Below are 19,851 nucleotides of genomic sequence, written 5' to 3'. Positions count from 1 at the left end.
TTTTAATTTTTTTGCAGACTTACATGAAGGCATAAATATTTTTACATTAACGTATAAATGTTTTAAATAAATGTGTTAGTGGTTTTACATGAACATTTATTTATATTTAATATATAATTATATACAATATAAAATAATTTAAATATATTTTTTAAATATCTTAAAAATAAATTTTAAAATATTTTAATTTATTTAAATATATTACAAAAAAAATTAAATATTTTTGTTTTACAAATTTATTTAAATATATTTACAAAATTATTTAAATATCTTTCAAAAATAATTAAAAATATGTTTTTATATGTATATATTTAATATATAATTATATAATTATATAAAATTTTAAATAATTTGTCAAAATATATTTCAATACATTATAAAGAAATTTGTGCATATTAAATATTTAAATATATACATTATGAAATAATTTGTAAAAATTCATTTGAATATATCACAATTATAACATATAATTATAATCATTCATAAAAATTAATTTAAATATCTTAAATCACATAATTTATGATTATTATTTTAAACTAATCTTAAAATAAAATTATATTAATTCATAATTATTATTTTATATATATCAGAAATAAAATTATATGAATTATTATTTAATCATTTAAATATATCACAAATAAATTTAGGGCAAATTACCTAGGCGGCCCTCGAACTATCTCGATCGCTCACTTTTGGCCCTCAAACTAATTTTTGAAACAAATCGCCCCTTCAACTTTTATAAAGGTCACCAGTGGCTCTTCCGTCAAATTTTTAGTTAATGGACGTTGCACATGACACGATCAATTCGACTCAAGGTCCGACGCTAATAGAAGTTGCTTACTTGAACTTTAGCGAAGGAAAAGGGCAGAGGGCTTTTTTCGTAGTAATAGTGGGCGGGTCTTATGAGATCTATGCCGGCCGTCGGAATCAAATTCAGGTCGAAGGACCATTCGATCTTTGATGAGCTCAAGTTGAGACATATAAAAAAAAAAGAAAAGGGGGGAGGGGGAAGGTCCGAAAAGCCCTCTTCTTTTTTACCTAACAACCAAATCTTTTATGCCCGGCCATACCAACATGGGAAACCTAGCTTCCCCCCCTTTGAAGTGCATTTATCAGATCAGCTCAGCTCCCCGAGTCAAACGAAAGAGGGTGAAAGGCCCACTAGTTTTTTGAAGGATGTATTAAAAGTACGGTGAAAGCAGTATCCCAATTGTTAAGTCAACCATAAAGGAATCGGCACACATGAATGACTTTCATTCAATACTTCCCCGGCCCGGGAAACTCTACAAGAATTGGTTTATCTCCGTGGATAGAGATAAAGATAGGGATCCATCTAGATCTTGATTCACTATTTTCTTTTTTATTTTTTTTTAGGGAAGGTTAAAAGGTGGGGGAGAAGGAAGCCGAACCTCTGATCGACCTGGACACATAATCAATTCTGTCGAGAGATATTTTTGATTCCTTACTCAGTGAGTGCTTTTTTTTAAGTCTAAGGAAGAAGAAAATATTATTTAAGTTTAAGTTTAAAATATTGTTTTTTTATATATTATCTTTAATCTTATATTTTATATTTATATATATAATTATTAAATCGCTTATATATAATATTATATATATTATTATTAAATTTTATATAATTATTAAATCTTTTATATAATAAATAAATAATATATATTATTTATTTTTATCTATATATATATATATAATTTATATATATTATCTTTAACTAATTTATATATAATATTTATATAATATATATTTTAAAAAATAATTTAAGTGTTAAAAGTATTTGAGTAGTTAGAAGGTTTCAATTACTTTTAATCTTTATTCAAATTAAGTGTTAAAAGAAAGATTAAAAGTAATTGTAACATTCTAACTACTCAAATATTTTTAACACTTAAATTATTTTTTAAAATATATATTATATAAATATTATATATAAATTAGTTAAAGTTAATATATATAAATTATATATATAGATAAAAATAAATAATATATATTATTTATTTATTATATAAAATATTTAATAATTATATAAAATTTAATAATAATATATATATAATATTATATATAAGCGATTCAATAATTATATATATAAATATAAAATATAAGATTAAAGATAATATATAAAAAAAATAATATTTTAAACTTAAACGGTTAGGTTTAACCAAAAAGTTGACGGAAGGGTCACTGATGACCTTTATAAAAGTTGAAGGGACGATTTGTTTCAATAATTAATTTGAGGGCCAAAAGTGAGCGATTGAGATAGTTTGAGGGCCGCCCAGGTAATTTGCCCATAAATTTATAAATCAGAGTCAATTTAAGTTTGCTTCACTCACTGTCTCTTCAATGGTCATGTAAAACGGAGTGAAGCGAAGGAAGCTTCACTCATTTCCATTTTTGCTGAACTCGGAATAAAATACGGGTTTCGGGTTCTCTCTCTTCCTTTCAACCCAGTTTTAATTTATTAATATAATAATAATGCTGAGTTTTGATTGGTCCGCAACAGGGGAACACCCCATTCGGTAGCAGAAGATCTGATCTGGTGTTAGGCCACTGTTGAATTCGTGACTTTATATTCGTTACAATTTCGTTGCCCAAATCATTTTTCTATTTTAAAACATATAGTGTTTCAATAAATTAATTAAGTGATATAATTATAAGAGAATGTATAAAATGATATTTGATTTTTTTACGGTCCATCATATGACTTCAAATGAGCTGAGGCGATCGTGAGCTGCTCTTGAGCTGCTTTTGAGCCGCTCTTGAGCCGCTCAGACAAAGCTCAACTTGAGCTTGACTTTAACCGAGTTTGAGTTGACTTCGAGTTGACTCGTTTAATATTAGAGACGAATTCGAGCTTATAAAATATTTGTTCGATAATTTGTCGAACTTTTTCAAACTTATAAGTCCACAACTCACATTATTATATATTATGGCTTAAAATTTTAAAAACAAAACTTTAATTTCTAATTCATCGTCATATCCTACGACTTTTCATTTTTACTATTTATCTCACTCATTCACAAGAGTTGTTTAATTTTGTTCATGTTATCTTTAACTTACAATATTTCGCTTTCACAAGATTGTTTCATTTTTCATATTATCTCTCATTTATTCAAATGATGCACACGAAATAGACCTCGCTAGGAAATCGACTGGAGGCAAGGCGTTGAGGAAGTAACTGGCGACAAAGGTATGAAGAAGCCTCATATGTTTAGATTAGGAACGGTTGTATTGAGAGAGATCCGTAAGTACCAAAAGATTACGAAACTTTTGATCCGTAAACTCCAATTCCAAAGACTTGTTCGTGAGATTGCACAAGATTTTCAAAACAGATCTGAGACTTCAGAGCTCCGCCGTAACTGCTCTCCAAGAGACAGTCGAGGCTTATCTAGTCGGTCTATTTTAAGATACTAATCTTTGTGTCATCCACGTCAAACGTTTGACTATTATGTCTAAAGACATTCAGTTTGCGAGACGTATTTGCGGTGATAAGGACTACTAACTTTATATGTGTTTAATGATTTCGTCAATAGTCTTTTTTCTTGTCTAGTATCAACTAGTTTCTCTCAATAGACTTCACTTAAAATGTCTATTGTGGCTTTGTTAGATTAATATATTTTGTATGCTTGAATTTGTCATTGATGATTCAATAATGACTTGCTCTAATTAATTTTCATTCACATTTGTTTACTTGTCCAACTATTTATAACGAGAAAAGAATTAAAAAAAAAAATGTTTTAGAATTTAGAATAGTTATGATGGTTTCATATTTTGTATTAAAATATAATGTTTTGAATGTTGAATATGTATGAAAGTTTGATTTTTTCATTTCGAAATTAAATTTTAGTTTAATTCAAGTTCGGAGTTTGAAAATTTAATTTTAGTTAAAGTTTTTGAGTCAGCCGAGCTTGTAGGTAAATAGTTGAGCTCGAACTCAAATTTATAAATTCGTTCGAACTTGAGTTCAAGTTGAACTAATAAATACTGAACCGAGTCAAGTTTGAGCTTAATTAAACTAGCTTGAGCTCGACTTGATTCATTTGCCGCACTAGTCCATTGTACATTTGTCTCATCATTCACCTTGAACCTATCTGATAGGAATATTGTTAGAGAACTTGAAACACACCGAAAAATAATGATTCCAACCAAAACCAAGTACAAGGATTAGCCAAACTTCCTTGCACATTTATGAATTAACCTAACACCAGCCATACCTACTTAAATTAAATTAACCTAACAACAAACCTTGTCAAAACTCTGATTACTTAACAAGTTTTATTTCTTGTTATCATTTCTTCAATCTAAACAATTCTATAAAAAGTCTACCAAACAAGCTTTTATCTTAAGATAATAAAAAGGGTAACTATGATATTCAAACAAACTATTAAACTAGTTAAATTTATAATCTTAAATTTTACAATTTTATAAATTATTTAGATTTCATAATTTTATACAATTTTATCTAAAAAAAAAAATTAAATTATTAATTATTTAAATTGATTTTGTTACTATTAGTTTTTTTTATTGTAGGAGAAAATCTGAGAAAATGAATATCTCGCGTGAATGATCGTAGATATGGCACAATTTAATTAGCTGGAAAGAATAAAATAATTTCTCTTTTTACTCACATTTTTTTTCTTTTTCCAACCAATACGCCGAAAAGAATAAAATAATTTCTCTCTTTTCTCACATTTTTTTTCCTAACCAATAAGGTCCCAAATTCCCTCCTATCACTATTTTTCTTTTAGAGTTATTTATTAATATTATTTAATTAATTATATATAAAAATAATAATAATATATTACTAATATTCATTTAAGATAACTTATTACAAACTATCAGTAAAGAAACTATTTTTTATAATTAGTTGAAGTTTTTTTATAGCTCATTTGGACTTTTCCTTATTTTTGAATTTAATTTAAAAGACTTTCTAATGAAATAAACTTTTTTTTTTTAAAAAAAAAGACCAACAAAATGATAAGACAATTAACAACTAATATTAGCTAATATTATTTTCTAGTAAAAATTGAAAAGGTTAATCATATTTGTAAGGCGAATCCACCCCAGTATATAAGCAGGTGGGAAGAAAATGATTTGATGCACAAATGACATATTCTGAATAAAAACAACAGCTGATCATAATCTCTACTTAGTCGACATCTAAATTTGCCCAATCGAGGTTATTACAAACACACAGAGAACCACAGAAACAGCGATCCAGAATGACTTTCAAGAGGTCCAAGTCGAGTCAGGGAAGAACATGCGAAACTACTAGTAGTAGTATATGACAATAATAGCCTATACAAGAAACAGTAAAGGGGTACCCGAAGTAAAGACTGCGTGTACCATTCATTTGTCGGGGTGTTTCGATCAATCAAAGGCACTTAACTCCTTGGCAAGCTGAGAAGAATATTATGAGAAATAATGCTATTAGGATGCCAATCACAATCAACTTTATCTTCATGTTTTGGAACCACATCTTCCTCCTTATCTGAGTTCCTTGCTGTCTAAAGTCCTGAGCCTGAAACCATCAATTCAATTCAATTCAATTCAGAAAACTAATACACAAATGAAGCAATTTAAGTGCCCCTAAAATGTGAACTTCCAGAATAAGAATATATACATTTTCTATTCTAAAATGAGCAAGTAAAGGTCCATCTGCTATTGATATGTTATGTTTGCAAAAAATCCAATGATCTAGAAAATAATCTTGATAATGAATGATACAAAAAGAAAAATTATTCATATCCCATTTGGAATCACTTTTTGAATCTGTATATGGATCGATTACAGAGCAAAAATAAATTCTTGAACTTTCTATATTTGGATCATATGCAAAAACAAATTCAAAAAATGGTTCCAAACGTGCCTATTGGAAAAACTTCTTAAATTGGTTATGCAAAGAAACAAAATTTAGACGGATAAAAACAAAAAATAATTTTATTTTTATATCTAAAACCGTTTCCAGATACAAAAATATAAACTAAAATCTGGATCGTGATCTAGAAAAATTTCATAGCAAACCAAAAAATAAAATAAAATCAATTTCAACTTTAACTTTAACTTAAGCGTTTTTCCAACAGGATCGTGACAAAATAGCAATGTCCAAATAGGCTCAGTAGTCAGTACTGACTGTGTTTATAGAAAAACATGAAGGAATAACACCATGAAAGAGGTCCATGTTCATAGACTAATATGCAGGTTAAGAATTTGCATGTAATAGCCAAATAGGAATGGACATCATAAACTCTTTCTACTACTGTTCAAGTTTGTAGGCAAATTGATGACTATTCTCAGATGTACAAAATCCAACAATTTTCATTCAAAAAAAAAATCACATGTCCTTGGGAAAACTTTAAAATTGCTTATATGTATAAGAGGACCAGCTACTTTAACAAACCTGTGAGCGTAGATTCTCAGTTTTGTCAACCAGTAGTTCAATCTTCTCCCCACGGTCTAGAACCTGAAATAGAAAATATGCAAGTTCTTCTGATGAACAGTAGCTTTCACAACACACACTACAGAGAATTGAAATCCATCTTTCTTTCATGGCTCAATCAGATTGTATTAGTTCATTAGCAACTGTTTACTAGATCTTGTACAAGGATATAGTCATCAGAAAGATTTAGACAAACTGTCAACACCTTGTATACAATTATGACAGAAATTTGCTGTTCTGTGGTTAAATAAACCACCATTACAAATGTATATTAGCCCTAACCAGCATTGAAGCAAAGAATTATGGGCCTTGTTTGATGTAAACAACTCATCAAACACATCATCCTAATCATACCCTCTATTTGAAAAAATATATTTCGTGAACGACAGATTGTATATTTATATCCCAAACGTTTTTTACCCAAATAACCTACATCAAATAAGGTTATTTGGAACTAACCACTTGGATTATTAAATAACCCCAAATCAAACAAGGCCATGGATTCACTGAGAAACAAATTCACTTTCGTTTACAAGGGTTGGCTAGGTGCTGTGCTTTCTCTTCGTTTCAATTCTTTTCTTTGGATGTTTAGAATTATATGTTTCCAGCACTTCAGGAAATTACATAAGCAGATTAACTGTAACACAAATGCTTAGATTTAATCCCAATAACCCCTTATCCCATCATCAATCAAAATACCAAATTACCTTCATTTTTCATAACATTTTAAATATCAAGATATTTTAGTCATTTAACCCAAATAATCCATTTTTTCATCAAACAAGGTTTGTTAAAAAAAAATCCTACATCGAACAAGCTCTCAGTCATCCATCCCCCTTGTAAAACCGTATTCACTATTTGACCCAGCAATCAGGAAAACAAGTAAAAAATGGCTTTGACAGCATGTGAGTAATCTAGATAACTTATTTTCGCAGTCACTGCAGGCTTATATGTTCACATGATGTTTAAGCCAAAACAATAAAGAATCTTAAGATAAATGCAAGTATCCAATATATAAGATTTCACAGAAATATATGCTTAATCCTACAAGTTGTAAGGCTCAGAGAGGAAAGGAACAACTCCCCCATTCATCACGGAAAAGGAGACAACCACAATAAAAAGGTCCTTACCTTCTCAATGTTCTCCATCATGACACCCTTGACTTCAGATACCTGGTTTTTCACCTTAGCAAGCCTGTCTATCTCGTCTGGATGATCAACACAATACTGCATCTGCTCCTTCAATTTGGATCTACAAAGTAGTGAAGAATTGAGAATCATGAACCAAGACATACAAAAAATAGCAATCCAATAGCAACAAAAATTACCCAAATTCTCTATTCAGGCTTTTGGCAGCAGCAGTGGCAGCTTTCCCACCACCATATCTCTTGTTAAACTCATCCCTAGCTCTCTCCAAAAAGGCAATAGGAATTTGTCTGCCAACGGAGTCAGCTGCAACAACACAGTAAGCTGCAATATTTATGAAGACAAAAGAGAGTTAGTACACAAGATAACAAAATAAAAAGACAACTCAATAAATACAAGGGATTACACAGATTACAACAATTCAATTATTTGTTAATCCTCACACTCAAGAAGACCCAAACACTAATGGACTGAACAATTAGGTAGACAGCAGCCAACACTAGTAATGTATATATAGAAAGTAAACACATGCATACAAATAAGAGCATGGAATTTCTATATTACAACAGCAAAAGGCAAATTGACAATAAGTTTAGTTTATTATCTCCATTATGGATGCAATAATTAACTACTATTCTTGTTATGTGAACTCCATATTTGATTCAGAGTTACAAAGAAAAAAATTTACAAGTAGATTATCCACCAACCACATATGTTACTGGTTAAAAAGAAATAACTAGAAATCCAATCAATAAGAAAAGCCTACACCCTGTTAGATAAGCAGAAGTTAACATTTCCTCATTGAACCAACATTCAAATGTAGATTGTTAGAGAGATTATGCTTTTTTGGAATAAAAGTAACTGCTCTAAGATCTCTTCTATTTCCAACTGATTGTTTGCATATAGAGAGAATAACTCATAATCAACCTACCTTAAAGGTGTCAAGTTGAAATGCAAAAACCAACTTTAAATTGAGTTTAAATGGAAAAAAGATTGTAAGATATGGTAATATATTGAATAATATTCTAATAATCCTTATGTATTTAGTTGGATTCCAATAAAAATTCACCATTCCACTCACATCAAGAAAGGTCATAAGGATATGATCCCCCCAAGGGTCAAAGCCATGACCAATTATCAGTTCCTAATGTTTTCACACAAAACATTTTACAACCATTTGGTTATACTCAATCATATAATGCATAAAAAGTAAACAAAATAAGCAATATCTACAGATTCATGGATAGACAATAACATAAATAAAGCCCCTTCTAAAAGTATTCTAGAACATACATATCAGACAAGCATATTAATCATGCTTCTTGTGGATATTATTCATAAACATACTATAGACTCTCTTAATCATCAATAAACATGTAAACAGACAAGGAAACAATCAAACAGATCAGATCAAACGCAGATGATGTTGAAGAAAAGTTTGGTCAAACAAGAGAGAAGGATCGATGAATAACTGAATCCATTTTCAACTAGGTAGTTGAAGGTATGGCCGTCACAATTGTAGGTGAACTTGTTGTTGCTGGCTGGGAGTTTCTGCAGGCACTGAGAAGCGATGCTGGTGAAATTGCCGGTAAATTCTGTGTATTCGGCTAGGATTACCGTTCCTCGAGCGACGAAACTGTAGATCAACGATTGTTGTCCCATTGAAACAATCGTAAGATAACCTAAAATCAGATCAGAGATCAAAACAGAGAGAGAAAATGAAGAACAAAACCGATCTCTGGGGAGTTGAAGCTGGATACGCGTTGAAGCTATATACGGGGAAAGAGTCTTGGCTAAGGAAAAGAAAGTTTAGTGGAATAAATTTATCTATTTTGAGAAATCAAACCTATCTTTCGATATAAATTAGAAAATACAACAAGGTCTTCTTTATTTTATTTTAATCATATTTTATTATTATTTTAAAGAATAAAATGGATTATTTGAAAAGCATTAGAGAAATGAGTTGGGTAACTAAATTATAACGAAATCAAGATCACAAATTTAACTTGACTTGCCACATGGGTTGAATTTAATTCTTTTTATTTTCGGAAAATAATTATGTTCGAGAAATTTTTGTTCTGAATATGGCCACGTGCAGGAAAAAAAATATATTTATTTTCATTTTTTTCGGAAAAATTACCATGTTTGAAAATTTTTTGTCCCGAACGAAAGATTTTTTAAATCTCTTCTACACAAGTGACAGAACACGTCAGATTTGTAACATTATTTTTTTTCTCAACTTCATTGTCACTACTCTTAAAATTATTAGAATACACCAATTAAAAAAAATCTTCTAATTGTTTTTATTTGAAAACTAACACTATCATATTGTCATCGGTTGTAATAGTAACTAAACTTAAAAACTTTAATTTCTTAATCAAAACCTTTTTTTTTAAGTTATCTTAATAATTTAAACAAAATCTTTTTACAACAAAAAAAATCTCATATTCAATTTCTATTAAAATCTTAATAATTTAAAGAAGAGTGATGAAGTATGAATAAAATGGTAGCTTTTTAAAGAATAAATCTAGTCTTAAAAAAAAGTTATATAAATTCTTAAATTTCAAGTTATCTTAATACAAATATTTTAGTGATCAATATATTATGTTTACTATAATAAATACATATATATTCAACTAAATTATTTTTATAAATAATTGTGTTAAAACATTTATATATTTAAAAAAAATTATATATATATATATTAAAAAAATAATTATTTTATCATAATTAAAATTGTATACTGTTTTATTAAGTATAGGTTACTTTTTTTTTAAATCGAACTAGTGTTATTCTTAATTCATTGGATATATAAATTAATTTGTTAGACATGATGAAATTATTTTATTAAATTATATTAGTCTGTACGGATTTATTTAGGGCTTCAGCCATCCCAATTTTTATTTTTTATTTTTACAGTTCAAATTTATATTAACTGCTAATTTTAAAAAAAAAATCAATATAATTCAATATTTTGTTTATTTAATTATTAAAAAATGATAAAACTTCTTTATTATCATTTTATAATTTGTATTCATCTAAAATTATATTACAACAAAATTATTTATTTAAATTTGGAATGAAAAATATTAAAATTTTATGATAACTTTTATAATTATAGAGCAAATTAAATTTCTTAAACTTAAAAAATTTAAATTTTTAAATGATACTATTTTATAATAAAATATTTTTATATTTATAAATTAAAAATATTTATTTTTTTTCAAATAAATGAATTCATATAATTAGTTTTTATAAATATGACTTATTTAGTGTTATTGTTATTTTTTAAATAATTTTATACTTAATTATATATAAAATTAATAATATATAACTAATAATTTTAAAAAATAAATTTGTAAGATATAAAATAAACTCTACATTTTATAAGTTTATAACTAACTAATCAATTTAAGTATATTTTAATTTTTGAATATTTATTGTGATCATAGTTTGTTCTAATATAAGTTTATTGTGATCATAATTTGTTCTAATATAAGTTTTTTTTGAGTATTATAATTAGAATTTCATTACGTTAAGTAGAGTTACAACAACCAAGTTGAAAGGTGTGCTGATTTTTTAAATTTATAAGTAAATAAAAAAAATCCATACTTACATTCAGTTACACGTGACCAATAATATGTGATGAATAATTAAATTATTAAATTTTGTCAATATTTTATTATTATAATTAGTTGTATTATTTATGTAAAAAAATAAAATGGATCTAGATCTATGATATTCATAAATTTATCTAAACTTTTCAATATTCACAATCATTTATTTACAAAGTATTATTAAAAGTTCCAAAATGTTCTATCAATAAAATAAATATATATATAATTTGAATTTGGAGTGATTAACTAAGAGTCAACGTGCAAGGCGGAAAATTTGAATTTGACACGATCGCGTCTTCGTCGGAATCACCTTCGCCCTCATCGGTTTTGGGATAACTGAAGAACACCGCCAATTCGCCAAACTTTGTTCATATTTTGGTCATGGAGAATTATATGAAAAAACAAGGTTTTCATGTTAACCCATAATCTTTAAAAAACCGTCAGGGACTGTTGTATGACATTCGAAAATAAGGCAAAAAGTATTATGAAGTATGAAATATGAAGTATAAAGTATAAACTACAAATATAAAGTATGAAGTATGAAAACGACCACCTTTCACTCAGAAATTAGAAATTATTTATAACAGTTGTATTGCTAAGAAAAACAAAATAGTGATTCAACATTGTGTAGCTAACACATATCTCGATCGATTGGATCAAATATCCCGAACTTTCAATCTTCTTTCAAAGAGGTCTTTGGACTTCTTCTAAGTTCAATTTTGGTAGAAAACTATCAATTTCCTATTATTTTTAAATAATTCCAGAAAATTCAGTTCTCCAACTTCCAGTCTTCTACCAAAGAGGCTGCTAGACTTCCTTTGAGGTCAAATTTGGTATCAAATTTTCCATTTCGAATTATTTTTAATAATTCTAATTATTTCAGTCCCTGAACTTTCAGATTTCTTTCGAAAGGGACCCTGAACTTCATTAAATTCAATTTTGACCTTAAAGTTCAAATTTTAAAAATTCTTTAGGTTCCGTTTGGTTTAAAATTTTCTTAAACGACTTTCTTTTTTTTGAGAAAAAAAGTGACCACAAAAGGATTAAGCACATGACCTGCAAACACACTTAATCATTTAACCAAATGCAGAATTTGCCGTTTGACGGGCTCGAATCCAAAACCTCTCAAACGACTTTCTTTAATTAATCTTCACCTCTATATTATTTTATAAAAATATGAAAAAATATACAGTGATCAAAAATATTATTTTCAATGATAATAAAAAAAATCTTAATAAACTTTAGGACCTGTTTGAAAAATTCATTAATTTGTAATGTTAAGTTTCATATCTAAGAATTTATTTATTTTAGGCTAAAAAAATATGTAATATAATCCCCTAATTTTCTAAAAAAAAAATATAATAATCTAATTATAAAAATAAAAGAAAAAAAGAAAGAAAGTTAAACCCATACTAATTTATCTTTTTAATACCACCCACAATTTCTATTCCTTGATATCATTGCATCCGAATAATACCTTAAGTAGTTTGACATATATATCTTTTAAATTATTTTTGATAAATTTAATATTGGAATAAAGATCAAATAGCATATAAGACTGGACCAACTCATCAACTCTAAATTTAGTTATCTCATTAACTTACAAAATAAATAATCATATAATATAATAATTATGTATTAATTTCTCCAAATTTTATAATTACTAGATATGAACCACACTACATTTAACTTTAACAAGAATTTTAATCCAAAATAAATAAGAAATCGACTCACTATCTATTTACCATGTTTACATGCATTTTAGTGATTTAAATTTAACATGGTGCATGCGTGTATAATCAAAATTTAAACCTATGAAATATTGTTTTTAATATCTTAAATCTTAATATATTAAGTAAGTTCTATGATTTTATAAATTATTGAGTTTATTAAATTTTAATATTTAATATCTTAGGTTTAAATAAAAATGATGAGTATTCAATAAATTTTGTTTTTTAATGATTTTAATATTTGTGATATAAATTATGAAAATTATATATTTAATTTGTCTATATATTTTACTTTTTTTTAATCTTATAAAGATGAGGACGAAGATGAAGATGATTTATTCTTTTTTCTTAAAAATGAATAACTGAAATTTTTTATTCACTTTATTAGATCTTGATATGTGTAAACTCATATTTCTAAAAATAATTTGTGATTTTTTTATATAATAGATTTTTTTTTAATTTATCACATTTGTAAAAATAAAATAAAAATTCTCTTTATTTTCGATTTTTTCAATTATTTTCACACATTACATATTTTTTAAAATATTCCAACCGTATTTAAAATTTTTAAACGCTTATATCTTGAAGAAATACTCAGTTTAAAACACAAATACATCCAAATCGGTACGTACATAAAATTATGTCGTTACCCAAATCGGTCCGTACATAAAGTTGTCGTTACGAAAGTATTTTGGAAAAATAAATACAAAATCTAACTTCAAATGTTTTTAAATATTTAATTAGATTACACAATTATTTTAAGTCATTCAATCTAACTTCGACAAATTATAATGCATAAATTTCGAAAAATACTCCATTTAAAGAATAAATATGTCTAAATCGTCTATAAATATATATAATTTTATTTAAAAACGTGACAATTAATTAGATAATAAAAAATAATTGTTAAAATAAAATAGTACATTTTGTTCGTTTGAAAAATACCTCAAATAACTACACTTTTAATAGTATAAACTATATATTACACAATTTAAAATTTTGAAACACATATTATAAAAACAACTCAAGTTCAAGTCTCATCGTAAAATTAATGAGTTTATTTTTAAAAATAACACAAAGAAAGAGATCATTGTCTTTTACCGAATAACATTGGAAATGATACAAATATTTGAATAAATGCCAGTCATGGGTAATTGGTGTGAAGAGTGAGATGCTCAAGAAGGCGTGACAATTAAAAATGGATGCTTCGTTTCCTGCAATATTATTAATTGCCGAGCAATGTATACACTTATAAAATGCTCACTATTCAAATATTTGTTCAGAAATTGCAAAAATTTTGGGCATATAATATGGGTTTTCTTAAGATTTTTGGGACGATTGTAGCTGCTATTGTTGTTGTGCCTATTATTGTGGTGATCGCGTTGATAGATCCTGCTGGTAAGTTTACATTTATTTATGTTTATAATGATAGTTTTAAGAGGTTGAAACTCATTTTATATTGAATGCATGCTACAATAATCATAAAAACTTTATGTATATATTTTTAATTGTTTACAATGTCTGCATTTTGTTTTTATTTAGTTTTTGAAGTGTTACTGTTTTTTAATTCTACTGATATTACATGTTATTTTGTTGATTTTGATGAAGAAAAATCTAAAGACGAATATTCTACAACCAGTTCAGCATATGAATATTCTGACATGGAAGACGACGATCACGTTTACAACGATTATCACAAATACTAATATTCTGATAGATCGAGAAGAAGAAGAATGCATATTCTGATCCAGTATCAGAATACGATTATTATCATTATTTCTATGCTTCGGTTTTTTATCATTTTCTTTTCTGTTTGGACTATTGCAATTTTATTTTAGTCACCTCTCAATGAAAACTCAATAATGGTTACTTCATAATTTGTTTAACACTACTTTTTATTAATTATAAAATTAAAACATAAAAAATGAAATGTTAATAATCTTCTTCTATATACAAAACTTAATAAATAAATGAAAAAATTAGATCCAAACTAAACCGGAGTGACTGAAGTTTTTTCAGACCAAGGCATGGATGTGACAAAGGGGAAAGAATATGAGACTATGAGAGTTATTGATAGAGTAACATAAATAGAATATTGATTGTTTGAAAATATATAGTCGAAAATTTTGGTTAAAATTTATCTCTCTCAACTCTATTGTATTCACTCTAGCAATTAGGGTTCTTTCTCCATTCATAAATTCTTCACTCCTCGTCTCAATATAATTATTCTATCCTTTTATATTCAAAACTTTTATATTTAATTCTATTACAAGGTATAACATTGTGTTAGACTTTAAACTATGACGAGCCTTTCGATTTCTTTAATTCAAGAAACAAGTTCTTGATTGTTGTGACCAGGGACGGAATTCAATTCTCAAACGCAGCGGACATAGAGTGAGGAAAGAATTTGAGGTTAAGAGAGAAGAAATCGGGGTGAGAAGAGATATAGTTGAATTTTTTTGTTAGAATTTCTCTCTCTCAACCTTATTGTATTCACCCTAGCAATTAGGGTTCTTTATTCCTTCATCAATTCTTCACACATCGTCTCAATATAATTCTTCTATTATTTTATCACTACAAAAAACGCCTAATTAGCGACGAATAATTATCGACGTTTAGTTAGCGTCGAAAATATGTGACGGCGATCGCGACGGTTTAATCCACGAAAAACATAAATCGTCGGAAATATTAATAAATGACAAAACTTCATCACAATAAATAAAGATATTTACCTATGATCAATAATCGTCCCTAAATTTAAAGGTAAATTTCCGTAGGAAAATCAGTCAATTAATTTATACTATATTTTGGATTAAATTTACGACGAAAATGTTTAGTGTCGGAGTTTTATTTAGTTTGTCAAAAATTTCGTAGAAAATATTAGTGTTGAAAATTCGTTGTAGATTTTCGACGGTCGTTTCGACGTTATATTCAACTTTATTTTCTACATTTGTTTTTGTCATAAATTTCATCGTAAATGACAAACATTTATATTTTCTAGGTTTAGAAAGAACAACATAATGAAGGCTCCGATTTCTTTATGTTTTGGTGAGTTTGGAGATATGGGTATAACATAATCATAAACATATCTGTGTTGGTCACGTTATACGTTCTCCATTACTTCTCTAATCACAACGGAGAAATTAAGCTTGAGCTTTAATCGTCTTCTTAGTTGAATCTGGTAATCAAAGAATCTATATTACTCTTTTCTTGGATTATGTTGTTGTTTTAGGGTTTGATAGACATTAGATTTAAAGTTTGTGATTCCATTTACTTTATGATCTATATACATCACATAGTGGAATCAGTATCTCGTTCATGAATATGTGTAACTTGGAACAATTTTGACTTGTTTTCTCTACATAATAATCTTGTCAGTCTTTAAATAGTTTTAATGCTGTGAAATTTCATTTTTCTGTGTTTATGATTCCTTTCAATTGTTTATGTTAGCTTTGTTACTGTCTTTTACATCTAGATATGAGTCTGTTTATCAGCTTTCACCATTTTTAAGACATTGGTTTCCATGGACTTTATTTGGGAGCAGACAATAGTTAACATGTTTTGGCTATTCCTTTTTCCCCTTTGATTATTCATTTGAAGAATTCTTCTGTTTCTTTCAAACATTTCTGTCCACAACTTCTGATTTTACTCTGTTTTTGTTGCTCAACAATTAGACAGATATGATATCATTTTTGGGTTCTGCAGGTAATTCCAACATTTATGCTGCTGTGAGTTGGCTGCAGGTAAGATGTTTGAACTTGTTGATGATCTTATTTTTTCTATGGATCTAACCAGAAGAAAGTCCGAAGTAGTTAACAAGTAGAGGCAAATGTATAGCTAGTAGTAATAGTAGCGCCACCCTCCGACTCCGAGAAAAGACTGGTTATTATCTCTCCCCCTCTCTCTCTATATATAGCATCAACATCTCTGATTTCTGAGTTTTGTGATGTGAGTTGTTACAGAGAAGGCGAAGAAAGAAGCGATTAAGAATTCAGTGAGGGTTTCTGATCTGCTAGTCGATGCCGTCAATGGAGGCGTCCAAGAAATATTCATTTATGAGAAGCGTATCGAGCTCGAGACAAGGGCTTTAGTAGCATCAGTTGCGCGGTTTGGGAAGCAGACCGATCAGTGGCTTGCTGCTTCTCATGGAATCAACACGGCCTTGAAGGTATAAGTTATTGAATCATGAAATGGAATTGAATTCAAAAGTTGAAATTTGATTGATTGTGCAGGAAATTGGAAACTTTGAGAATTGGATGAAGACGATGAAATATGATTATAAGAGGATCAGTGCTGCAATATGCAACATCTACCAGGAGTAATCTCTTCCCAAGCAAGATGCAAAAACCTAGAGCCTATTGCTGTTATTATTATTGTTATTGTTGGAGCTTTAGCTGTTGATGATGATGATTTAGTTCTTGATTTGTTTAGGTTCACTCGTTAACAATGGTAAATAACAGTGTGCCAGAATTGCTTGTTTCTTCTCTTTATTGTTTGTCACTACTATTACTACTAGCTATACTTGTTGTTACTCCTTGTATCTCCAATTCTTAACAATAAGTGTGTATTGCTAAAACATATTAGTCATTGTAAACGATGATTCCCACATGAAATGGAAGAAACCATTTGTGTTACTCAAAATTCAAATTCAATTAAAATATATCACCACACTTTATTTTCTCCTGTTTTCAAATGGGCCAATATTTAACATATTTGTGTCATAAATATAACAATGATTAAATATGCAGGTTTCTTTACTATCAATAAATTGTCTTCTCCTCCTAAGGTTCTGTTTTCTCATGCCTTTATGTGAACCTCAGCTCTGTTGCACCTTATGTGTGTATGTTTAAGAGTCTTGATGTTTGAATACTCCCATGTAAACTCATGCACGTGCTTATCTTGTAAGAGTGGAATCTGGTAGCTTAAAAGTTTTGTGTTGTTTAACTTTATTAAATTGCTATTCAGGTATAACAATGTTGATAATTTATCTTTACCGATTATTGTTAACTATAGTGGAAACCCATTTACCGATTACTATTAACTGTAGTGGAAACCCATTTAAACAAATTTTTTGTTTCTTATTGAAATTTTGGTTATATTCTAGGGCTTCTAAAGATCTGGTCCTTATATTTGGAGATTTAGCTGAGCTTATCATTTTGCATTTGTTGATGAATAATCTTTAGCTGCTATTGGATTAATACAGGTATGTCCATCACTATTTTTGATTCATTTGTAATAATTGTTACAAATTTCTCATGAGAGTCTATCCAAGGTAATTTTAATTAAATTTTTTGGCAATTACAATTTTGTCAGAATAATATAAGAGAAAATCGGCTTTGAATGTACAACAAAATTTACCAGATCGTCGAGGATTAACTAACGAATTTATTGAAGGGGTAGAAGAGTTTATTCAATTTTCTATGCACAATGCTAATAGTATGAATGTAGGAAATATTTTGTGCCCATGTAGAAAATGCAGAAATCGTAAATTTCAAGATTCAGAAACTTGTAAAAGTCATCTTTATCGTAGTGGTTTTATCGAGAACTATTATACGTGGGTATGTCATGGGGAAGCACCAACTCAGTTTGTACAATTTTCGGACGAAATTAATGTTGAACCAAATTATAGCGTTGACGATATTAATTCGTACCATAGAATGGTTTTCAATGCTACAGCTAATTATGATCCGCCAATACAAAATGAAGGTGCGAGTTCTTCATCTAATGTTCCGGTAGATAAACCTATTGAAGGTGACAAATTTTGGGAAATGTTAAATGCAGCAGATCAACCTATTTGGTCAGGTCACCCAAGAGAAACAAAATTATCAGGAACTGCGAGACTTATAAGTCTTAAATCTGATTACAACTTATCTGAAAGTGCAATGGATGACATTATTGTATTTTTGCGCGATCTAATGCCAAGTGACAAGAACTTGCCTAGAAATTATTATACTGCGAAAAAAATGCTTAAAGATCTAGGTTTGTTGGTTGTAAAGATTGATGTATGTGTTAAATGTTGTATGCTCTTTTAGAAGGATGATAATCTAATTGAGCATTGTAAGTTTTGTTTTCAACCAAGATACAAACAAAATGAAGTCAACTCTACAAAGAAAAAACCTTGGAAACAATTAATATATTTGCCTTTGACACCAAGGTTACAAAGGTTATACGCTTCAAATGTAACAGCCGAACACATGACGTGGCATGCACAACATGATATTGAAAATGGCGTGATGTGTCATCCTTCAGATGGAGAGGCGTGGAAATCATTTGACTGTAAATTTCCAGAATTTTCAGTCGAGAAATGCAATATTCGTTTAGGACTATGCGCTGATGGATTTTCACCTTTTGATATGTCTACATATTCTTCTTGGCCGGTAATGGTGACTCCATACAATCTTCCACCAGGTATGTGTATGAAGACACAATACATGTTTCTTTCATTGATTGTGCCCGGACCATCAAATCCAAAAATAAATATTGACATATATATGCAACCATTAATAGAAGAATTAAAACAATTATGGATGGAAGGTGTTCCAACATTTGACATATCAAGTGGACAAACATTCAATATGAGAGCGGCTCTTTTATGGACGATAAATGATTTTCCAACATATGGAATGTTATCTAGTTGGAGTACTGTCGAGATTCAGGGATGTCCTATATGTATGAAAATTCAAAATCGTTTCGACTGAAATTTGGTAAGAAGCCGTGCTACTTTTATTCTCATAGACAATTTTTACCAAAACAACATCAATTCAAACGAGATAAAATTTTTTCATTAAAGACCGAATTGAGTTGTCACCTCCCCCACAAAGACCGAGTAGTAATGAAATATTGTCAATGGTATGTGATTTGCCCACGGCTATGGAAAATTCTAATGGCACGCCTTCAGATTTCGGTGTGTTGCA

At 28.5% G+C, this 19,851-nt stretch overlaps 1 protein-coding gene across 1 annotated transcript; it reads right to left on the bottom strand.

Annotated features, from left to right (window-relative positions):
• Positions 1–5,099: 5,099 nt before the first annotated feature.
• On the bottom strand, positions 5,100–9,386 carry LOC124938862 (vesicle-associated membrane protein 722-like). Its single transcript, XM_047479387.1, has 5 exons — positions 9,063–9,386; positions 7,773–7,914; positions 7,576–7,696; positions 6,407–6,469; positions 5,100–5,527 (listed from the first exon to the last, which is right to left on the bottom strand). Exons 1-5 carry the CDS (start codon positions 9,250–9,252, stop codon positions 5,381–5,383), a joined length of 663 nt encoding a protein of 220 aa, XP_047335343.1. The 5' UTR covers positions 9,253–9,386; the 3' UTR covers positions 5,100–5,380.
• Positions 9,387–19,851: the final 10,465 nt, after the last annotated feature.

Source organism: Impatiens glandulifera, chromosome 5 (assembly GCF_907164915.1).
Source record: "Impatiens glandulifera chromosome 5, dImpGla2.1, whole genome shotgun sequence".
Taxonomy (NCBI): domain Eukaryota; kingdom Viridiplantae; phylum Streptophyta; class Magnoliopsida; order Ericales; family Balsaminaceae; genus Impatiens; species Impatiens glandulifera.
The sequence above is the reverse complement of the archived record's forward strand: the minus strand, read 5'-3'. Positions and strand labels throughout refer to the sequence as shown.

What these genes read in the sequence shown, in the direction of transcription:
- LOC124938862 (XM_047479387.1), bottom strand. Translation starts at nt 9,252, where the DNA reads ATGGGACAACAATCGTTGATCTACAGTTTCGTCGCTCGAGGAACGGTA. An exon ending in CCTAGTTGAAAATGGATTCA is followed by an intron (nt 7,915 to 9,062) that starts GTTATTCATCGA and finishes TAAATATTGCAG; the next exon opens with CTTACTGTGTTGTTGCAGCT. An exon ending in AGCCTGAATAGAGAATTTGG is followed by an intron (nt 7,697 to 7,772) that starts GTAATTTTTGTT and finishes ACTACTTTGTAG; the next exon opens with ATCCAAATTGAAGGAGCAGA.